The sequence below is a fragment of the Corvus kubaryi genome, unplaced genomic scaffold, assembly GCF_017639235.1.
Source record: "Corvus kubaryi isolate FWS band 111438036 unplaced genomic scaffold, C.kubaryi_AGA036_p1.0 133, whole genome shotgun sequence".
Classification (NCBI taxonomy): Eukaryota; Metazoa; Chordata; class Aves; order Passeriformes; family Corvidae; genus Corvus; species Corvus kubaryi.
The window spans coordinates 23,787,761-23,797,696 of NW_024580667.1; the positions used below are offsets into that span (position 1 = coordinate 23,787,761).

At 40.7% G+C, this 9,936-nt stretch overlaps 1 protein-coding gene across 1 annotated transcript in view; it reads right to left on the reverse strand.

Annotated features, from left to right (window-relative positions):
- Positions 1-6,115, reverse strand: part of GCC2 (GRIP and coiled-coil domain containing 2) — a 31,038-nt gene extending 24,923 nt beyond the window's left edge. The window contains exons 1-5 of the mRNA XM_042039548.1: positions 5,999-6,115; positions 3,125-3,187; positions 2,382-2,466; positions 1,260-1,327; positions 17-121 (exon numbers count right to left, since the gene is read on the reverse strand). Coding sequence (XP_041895482.1) covers positions 17-121; positions 1,260-1,327; positions 2,382-2,466; positions 3,125-3,187; positions 5,999-6,100 — 423 coding nt within the window. The 5' untranslated portion in view covers positions 6,101-6,115. The remainder of the gene's footprint in view (positions 1-16; positions 122-1,259; positions 1,328-2,381; positions 2,467-3,124; positions 3,188-5,998) is intronic.
- Positions 6,116-9,936: the final 3,821 nt, after the last annotated feature.

Consider the following 9,936-nt stretch of genomic DNA (forward strand, 5'->3'; position numbering starts at 1 on the left):
TGGCTCGTTTCAGTACCTCTGCTTCTTGCTTTATTTGAATATTTTCTTTTTTCAGAGCTATGCACTGCTGCTGACTTTCAGCTTTTTCCAGAAGCACAGCATCCAGCCTTTCTGTGAGAGCCTAATATTAAATGAGAAAGATCATTGAAAGAAGGGTTTCTTAACAATGGAAACAATGACTTCTGCAAAATGTAGGAACTCACATACTGATTATGACCCTTTTTGTCAAATAAACACATCAGTCTGGTTTTAAAAACTGCTTTCAGCCCAAATAAAACTGATATGAAATAAGTAGACTAAAACAATGACTTTGGGTTCTTTTAAAAACTGTACTTGTGATCAGCTAATTTTTATTATCAGGTGGTGGTGGTGAAGTTCCCTTTCTGTAGAAAAGAAATCTCTACCCAAGTTATTCAAAACAATTCTACAGTTGAGAAATTCCTCATCACTACCAATTTTCACTTTCGTATGCTATGACCCTTACCTTGAGAAAGACAGATCCCAAAAATACTTCTTGTGACATGCAACTTGAATTATGTGTTTTTAATCTCATCAAATGACTGTCAGAACTTTTGTAAATAGCTGAAGTCTTTCTGCAATGGTCACTCCAAAATAAACAAAAACTGGTCTAACCAGCCACACAAGGAAAAGTCTTGGTGGGGACATTCATAGAGTCATAGAATAGTTTGGGTGGGCAGGGACCTTTAAAGGCCATCTAGTCCAACTGCCCTGTAGCAAGCAGGGACATCTTCAACTCCATCAGGTTGCTGACAGCCCTATTCAACCTGATCTTGAATATTTCCAGGGGTGGGGAATCTACCACCTCTCTGAGCAACCTTTTCCAATATTTCACCACCCTCTGTGTAAAAAAAACATCTTCCTTACATCTAATCTAAATTGACCAGCTTTTTGTTTAAAACCATTACCCCTTGTTTTATCACAACAGGTCCTGCTGAAAAGTTTGTCCACATCTTACAAGCCCCCTTCAAGCACTGAAGTGCTGTGATAAGTTCTGCCTGGAAAGTGTACTACTCTGTACTATTCCTCACAGAATCAATAGTGTTTGCTGGCAAGTGGAGTAAGGACATGAGGGGAGAAGGAATAAAAAAGGTTTTAGGAAGTGTCTTGGATTCCTGCAGATTGATTCCATTCAATTTGAATAACAGTTTTCAAGCTATTTACTATTTACCAAATTATTTCTGTGGATGTATGTAAGCTAACTTTATGTAATACAGTAGAAACCCATTACGTATTCCTACCTGAATAATATCATCAGCTCCTGCAGTAGCTGCTTTAGATCTGAGTTCTTCAATTTCTTTCTCCAGTTCTTAAAATGTAAAGAAATTTCACAGTATGAATTGATGCTGCATCACAGTAGCAAATTTCTAGTAAATCCAGTGCCTGACAACACTTTTCTTCAAATCAGAGATGTCTTTTACTTCATCAGTTTTTGTTTGTTACTGAGTGATAGACAGGACTAACAGAAAGAGACCAAATATTCAGTACTACTTCTCCAGTCCTGACACTGAGCATGGTTCCCTGAGGAAGCAAAACTTCCTTCTTTGGATAGAGGGACAACAGATAGAAATTCTTTTGATGATCATCTTACCTTCTATTTCATGGTCAATTTAAATCAGAGGAAAGATACTCAGTTTCTACTGGTTCTCTAAAAATAGGCAGCAAGCAGAAGAACAAGATCTTATGAATAACCACACTGAGGAAAAGCTTGGTATAGCCCATCCCTATATCCTTATTGTTTCACTGGGCAGCTCCCAGCAGTCAGCATAATTGTCATTTCAAACAAGGGGAAGTGACACCAGTCCAAGTAGTGGGCCACTGGAGGAAAAGGGACAGCAGAGAGAAGGACAGCATGTGAGAGCACAGGTTTACACATACTTTTTGTTGTTAAGCATAAAATTTTGTTTGATATATTTTACAATTTCTTGTTAAAGCAACAAATGTTCAAATATAAAGTAGCAAACTATCTTAAAGAAGCCATTGTACTCTACAACAGTACTATTCATGAAAAAAAATATCAGACATTCTTCCTCCCATCTGCTGCCTGAAAAGCAACCTGCACGGGGAACAGACAATGACAAATCCCACTAAAACTTTTACACAAGCTACACTGTTCCATCATGCCATACTGTCAGACCAAAATTAATGTAATACCTGGCAAAAGCAATACTTCTTTTCCTCTCTTTCTTAATCAAATTACTTCAGCCCTTATCCTCCCACCATAAACAGCAAAATTGAACAAAAATAAAATCTAGGATTTTTGCCTAGAATTTAGATCTACTTATCAAAACCACACAGTGATATTTGAAAAGGTCAGGTAGTGTCAAGCATTCAGCCAGACATTGTTCTTTCCAGAAAGATACCTGCACATCTTGACTTTACTTTCTGTATTAGCATCATTTGCTTTTTTGCAAATTTGATGAGGTCTTCTTTGGGCAATGTGTCCAGCTGCAAAAAAAAGTATGTATCAGAGAAACTGGTTTCCTTTAACCCGGAGAGAAATAGAGACAAGGCATTTTAGCATCTCACTTCCAAGAAGCTGAATTTTAGGACAAGAAACTCTTGCCATACATTTGCAAGAAGAACAACATTTCAAAGAAGAATAACAGTACAAGTTACTGCTATTTTGTTATCCAATTCTGTTATTTCAAGTACAGTAACAGAAACTACTCCTAATTCTGTACTTTTCTGAAACAACTCTGGAGCAGACAATTGGGCAGCATCAGTTAGGAAAATTCATTTGGCAAGGATGGCAATTCAATAATACAATTTGAACAACATTTTGAAAATAGCATGTTGACCTAACATTGTCATTGTTTAAATTTACTTCCAACATATGCAAAGATGTCTGTGTCCATTATGAAACATGCTGCCAAAACTGCATGCTATTAATTTATCAAATATAACAGGAAGTGAACATACCAAAAAGATTTTTTTCCTCATGGTTTCCAAAACACTTTATCTTAATGTTTATAAGTTAATTTTTCCTGTCTAGAAGAAATGTTAAAAATATCTTTGTCTTCCTATTAGTCATGGCTCGCAGGCTAAGCTGTAACCCTTGCAGCTACTGGTATCCAAATAAATTAGGTTTGTGAGGACTGATTACCTTTGATTTGCCTGGTCCTGGTGTGCCAGAAGACGCCACCATCTCCTGCCCAGCATCTTGAACCTAGCACAAGATAAAGTACAATTGGCAGTAACTAACTTTTCAGTGTAAGACTACCAAAGGAACTAATTGAAAGTCTTCAAACACTGAGACTAACTGAATATAGCAAGAGAACAAGAAAAAAATTAAAATAAAATTTTAAAACAACAAATATTTGTAGGATTAGTCAGAAGCATAATGGAAAAACATCTACTGTGATTATTAGAACAGCAGAATAGAAAGCTCCCAATGTCCAAACCAGTATGATCTTACGATTCCATTACTGAATTGACATCTAGAACTGATACAGTATTGCAAATTAATTTTATTTACAAGCCGTTTCAAAAGCATGACTCACTATCTTGTTCTTAAAAGAACCATTTAAAAAAAAAGACAACAAAAAAAAAAACTTGTAGAGGAGTTGCAGTTAAATCAAACCTTGGGAACTTCTGAACCACATAAACTCCTAATCTTTTTTTGTTTCCTTCTTAAACACACCGGTTTATCACTACAATTGTTAGCATATCAAATATATTCCAAAAGACTCAGCAAAGTCAGGGCTCATTTGAACAAATTATAAACCCACTCTTCTTTCTTTTTTCCTTACACATACTAGTTCCCACTAAGATTGCTGGCCTGACAAACATATCTGAAAAGGCTCTGCAAATTCTGGGTTTCCTATTCCTCACATACACATAAAATGCGTTCGACTGTAAACTTCCACAGATCTAATCTGGGAGACTGTTACTTTACAGTGGTTTATATGGGATATGCTTATGTATCATCAGGAACACAAAGAAACATATACAGCCAGAATGCTGTGAAGGAAAAGGGAACAGACACTTCCAATATATTAGGAATAGCATTTCCAAGCCTCAACCTTTACCCTGCTTTTTCCTTCATACTATCATATGTGCATAGGTATAAAAGTGGAGACGTGTATATAGAAATCTTTGTACTTTTATATATCTAGATGTTTGTGTGTGTGTGTGTATGTATGTATACACACATACCTCCACTTTTATTTTGCTACTCTCTTCATTCTGCCAAAGAAATCAAAACCCTTATGGTAGAAACTAAGGAAGAACCAAACTAGATCTAAACACTAAGAGAATGGACAATCACTAAGAATTTAGAGAGAACAGGTGATACAGATAAGAAAAAGCATCACCTTTAGAAACATGAGGTCAAGTACAGACAAAGGACAAAGGCAGTTATAGTTATCTATGTGTTTGGGGTTTTTTTTAAGATGGCAAAAGCAAACTTATTAGAAAATAATGTGCTGGTACATCATTAGGAAAAAAAAGCTATAAAGTTTCAGATTTTCTTAGCATGTAAAACTTTGTCAACATTTACACTCCTAATATTTTAGCATTTGGACAGCATAATGAATTACAACAAACTGCATGTACTGTTCAGAAAATGACAGCTCACCACTCTTCATACTACAGTAAGATCAGATGAATTTTCTTCTCACAATACTTTTAACTCTTTTAAGCTAATCACAGAGAGGCAGAACCACATACCGTGTGAAACAATGCATCCAGTTTTGCTGTTCTGGTAACAGAAACCAGAAGCAGCTCATGTAGAGGGCTTCACTCACTTGAGTTAGAAGAAAAATGAGGAAGATGAGCTACCAAAACACCCTGAATTTTTATTGGTTAGGTGCATCCAAGCTGCGAGCCTGCAGCTACTAAGTATGCTTTTAAGCCCAACACAATCCTGCATGGTTTCTAGTCCACCATTCTGAAATCAGGATGCTTCCATAGTATACCGATATACGTATATATATACACACACACAATCTTTTTTGGTTTTGTTTCAAGCCTACTTTAGCGCCTACACTAAGGGGTTTCCATAACACACTTCGAGGTGACCTATGTATTTTAACTGCTATCTATCCCTTACTTTTGCAGTAGCCTAACATACTCTTAGAAAGCCTAACCAATGCATAAATGCAGTAACAGCAGCCTTTGCTGTGAACTGTGGCAGTAATGGCCATCACGAACAGCAATTTTCTGAGCAGTGTGCAACTATTAGACATCACCAACTCTAAGTGTACCAAGTCCCATCCAAACGCATTTTGAATCGTGATCGCTTCAACAACCAGTGGCACTGAACCGCTATTAGAATGCGTCACGTGAGCAGCACAGACACTACCAGGAGAGTTAATTTAATGTGTGAACTTAAAACTCTTCAATGTTGCCTTTGGATTTGCCTTGGTGTTTATGAAAGCTATACTAGATACAGACACTTCAGTGGGTTTATTTGCTTGTGTTGGTAGGTGTTTCACAGTTGACGTACTGCTAACACATCGGGTCACCTCGGTGGAAAAGGAGCCCTTGTTCGCCCGTGGGTGCTTCCACACAGTAACCACTCGACGCCCCCGCCGTGTGTCACCCGGGTGTCGCTCCCATCGAGTCAGCAGCGCCTGCTCTCCCCAGCCCGAGCCAGCAGGGCAACGTCCCCACCTTCTAAGCAGGCGGGGCACTAAGCAACCTCTCTTGTAGCCCTCACCGGCGCTCGCATTTCCGCGGGGCAGAGGCAGCGGCAGGGCCTCCCTTCCCTTCCCACCCCGGCCCCCGGCCTCCCTTACAGCTGCCGTCCGCCAGGGCTGCGCCACCCGCTGCGAGGCGGCGGCGAAGGGCGCCCAGCGGCCCGCGGGCTTCTCCGCTCGGCACCGCGGGAAGGGAACCCGCGGCGTGTGAGGGGCGGTCCGCACCTTCCCCGGTCCCCCATGCTGCATGCCAAGGTCACGCACCGCCCCTCCCCAGCTGCAGTGACCCCCACGGCTCCGCGGCCCCTCTCCCCCCGCCGCGCCGCCCGCCGCGTTACCTCCATGGCGGGGCCGGTCGGCTGCAGGGGCGGGGAGATCGCGGCGCCGCAGCCGTTGCCAGCGCCGCTACATCCTCCCCGACCCGCTTCCGCCTCCGTCATCCCGGCACGCCGGGCTCGGCCGGTCCGTCCCTGAGCACCGCCCCGGGGGCGGGCGGGGCTGTGCTGAGGGCCTGCTGCCTCGGCGGCATGGTGTAGCTGGGTCGCGGTGTGGGTCCCAGGTGTCGCTGCTGAGCTCGTGTTTTCCGCCTTCTAAAAAGGGGAAAGGGTATGGCTGCAACACGGTTGCGCCCTGTTATTCCCTGTTCCTGAAGGGCTCTTGCGGGCAACGCAGTGCCGTCAGCGCGGGTGTCTCACTGCCACCATAAGGAGAGCGTGAGGTGAAGAGTAACGTGCTAGGGCAGAAGCTTAACGATTTAAGACCCTGTTTTTAATACTTCGATGGAAACACAAAGTGATTAAGTTATTTATCGAATAAATGCAGCGGGTGCCAATAGGATGGTACCAGACTTTTCATCAGAGCCCAGGGACGAGGAGCAATGGCCTTAAACAAAATCACAAGAAGTTTCACTCCAGCACTAGGGAGAACTTCTTTACATTGAGGGCGTCAGAGCACTGGAACAGGCTGCCCAGAGGGGTTGTGGAGTCTCCCTCTCTAGAGACATTCAAACCCCACCTGGATACATTCCTTTGTCACCTGCTCTAGGTGACCCTGCCTTGGCAGGGGGGTTGGATGAGATGATCCCCCTTCCAACCCTAACAATTCCATGATAAAGTAAATTCAAAAATGGATGTGAAGGACTACCAGAGCTAATAGAAGAACCCAGGTGTTATGGCTTGTAATTACGTGTTTTGTAAGAGACGCTTTTATGCCGGTTTGAGGGGAGCAATGCCTACTTTAAAGGGCACACATTTTTCATCGTAACCATGCGTGCACTTTGGTAGTGCCTGAATAATTTTTCACATTTTCTGATAAGTAATTCATTTTTAATGAGAAGTTGCCTGGGAAAAACAATTTAGGCATATTATTCTGTTTATGGTTCACTGGATGAATACCACCAAATTAATTATAATGCCATGAGAGAATATGTATTTTAATAAAAAGTCGCATTAGTTGAAACGCTCATCTCGGAAGAATAATTGCATTTTTTCAAGTGCACTTACTGTCATTCTTCTTGTAAAATTCAAATGGCAAATATTGACAAAAGGCAGAAAGGTTCTTCACATATACCTAAGAAAGTGTTTATTTTTTTCCCCCCTGAAATGCATTCACAGGCCATTATGTATATATTCATGTATATTTATTTATGCAGGTACACAGCTATAGCAGGAACATATGGTTCCATGCTCACAAAGGTTGCTGTCAAGGAACAGATGTCCCTAACCAAACAGCATGAAGGTGTTGTTTCTTCATAACTTGTGTTATACTTTTTAGAAGCCTCAGAGGGCATTAAACAGATAATTCTTTCTTTCCCGTTTCACCTTGGGATACTCTGAACTGTTTACCTATTCCTGTGCTGCTGTGATCTAACATGGGGATTTCACACAATTTCAAGAAGAGCCTCTCAAGAAAGAGTCTTTCCAAAACCATTCCTTAGCAAAAGCTTTTACCCCAAACTATGCCATGCTGCACAGCTCTGTGCTTCAAGGTCAGCCTCCAACTGAATTTTGATATTTGAGAAGAACATTGTAGGAAACTAACCTTCTCTTTTGGAAAACCACAGAGAAAACAATGTTTCATGTAAATTTGTTCCTCTGCCTATCTTCAGACAATATGTATTATGTACCAATTCTTGGGTCATCTCATGATTTAGCCTACGAGGGAATTGATTTTGGAGCTTGTCCAAGGCAGACACAGAAGAGTTTTCAAAGGTGTTTGTACTGAAGGCAATGAGCTACTGGCTCACTCATGGCAGGCTTTCTGAAACTGATTCTGGCTGATTCAGCCACCCCTCCCTGAGCTCCATGTTCCTGTGAGACAGGAATAGAGCCAAATCAAATATTTGACAGAGACAGGCCAAATCTCCGCTCCCACCCTCCTCCATTTTATGCAACAGAACTTAGGTATATTGTACATTTGTCTTAACAGTCTTTTATTCTGGTCCTGAATTGCAACAGCAATTGTAAAGAATCTTGGTTAGGGAATGGTAGAAGAATTTTAAAAAGTTTATAGAATAACTAAAAGAAAAACAATTGAGGATTTTGACTGTTGATTATTTCAGTTTGTTACAATAAAGCACAAGTTGCTCTGAATTTTGTGGGGAAAATTGTTGAAAAATTTGTACCTGCAATAGACTGATAGAGTTTTCTTAAACAATTTAAGAACTGTCTTACCTATCTAGAAGGAAACAGTAAGCTGATACATAATAATGAATGCAGCTAAGTTGAGACAAGATAAGTGAGAAAAATAAGAATAATTTACATAGTCCATATATCCCACGATTTTATTATCTTTGTAAAAGATAATTAATTCATATTTAAAAATAGCATTGTCTATGTAAAACAAGATAACAAGATAAACAATAAAAGAGCATAACAAATTTTCTATCCTGCTTTCATTGAGAAGCCAAGTCCCACAGGGCTGTAATTAGCCCTTACATCAAGGCAGGGCACAAATGCTTGTTCACTAGCATTGGAATTATTAGACCTGCAAGAATTTTCTGAAGAGCACAGAATGAGAAAACGCCTGTAGTTTTGCTACTGAGGAATGTGTTTTTGGCATAAAGGAGCAGATGCTTTAAATACTTACCACTGTAGAATCTGTCTTTGCAACAAGTTCTGAGGATTGCAGACTCTCAGTTGTGACCTATGCCAGGCCAGTCAGAGTTCTTGCTTTGAGCTGCTTCTATACCTTTTTTACATGCCAGGTTAATATAAGGGAAAATGGCATATGAATTTATGGTATGTTAACTATTTTCCTCTGTTTGGAAACTTAAAGTACAGCCCCTGCCCTGTGCAAATGAACTGCAAATTATTTGGCTGACTATGTTGGGTTGAAATTCAGTATGTTCCCACAAGAGTGGAATGATACAGTGAAAAAGAGAGTTATTTATCTCAGTACCATTTTGTGTGTGAAGGATTGGTTAGGTGTTAAAAAAATAGACTGTATATATAGTCCTCAATTCTGGTCTTAAACTGCAACAGGAAAGAGAGGTGAGTAATTTGATATTCTCACGAGCAAAGGCCAACAAGCCTGTTGACAGATTAGTGTAAAACTCACAGGAGGAACCATTTTCTTTTCACACCTGGGATGAGGTCTGGCTACAAAAGACTTCCATTGTTAACAGAACGTGGAGATCCTCTAATTGCACACAGAGATAGTAACAAATGTAGCTGAGTGAGTGTTATTGGTACAATAAAAAATTACTGTGAATGAAAAGGCCCAATTTTAACAAATAAAAAAAATTAGTTACCTTAATTTTTAGGTGCCTGACCTAAGAGTCTACCTGTACTTACATTGCCTGTACCAGAGCAGGACCCAGTGTAGCTTGCTTTTGACATGATGCCTCTGTCTCCACAGTCATGGTAGATGGATATAATTAGACTGTGAGCCTTCAGACAGTTCAAAAAGCAGTCTGAGCTCACACAGCTGATAGATACCAACTGCCCTTGCAGCAGGCGATGCCAAAGCCCTTCTGCAAAATAAACAATGAGTAATTTGCCTCTTTGACATTAACCATGGAACACTGTTGAATGACAACTTTCCTGATCTACCTAGACAGTGCTTGGTCTGGAGGGCAGGCAGAGCCTTGTTATCCAGCCTAAGCCCATTACTTTCAGTCCAGCAGCACAGTTTGGTTGCATCTTAGAAGTATGAAGGACTTAACTCTCACTCTCAATGTGCCTCTAGGCTCACCTACAGCCTCCATTGAGACACTGAGGATGTGAGGGAAATGAAAGCTTCCATCCAGGCTTAAAATATGTTAATGCACTTCTGA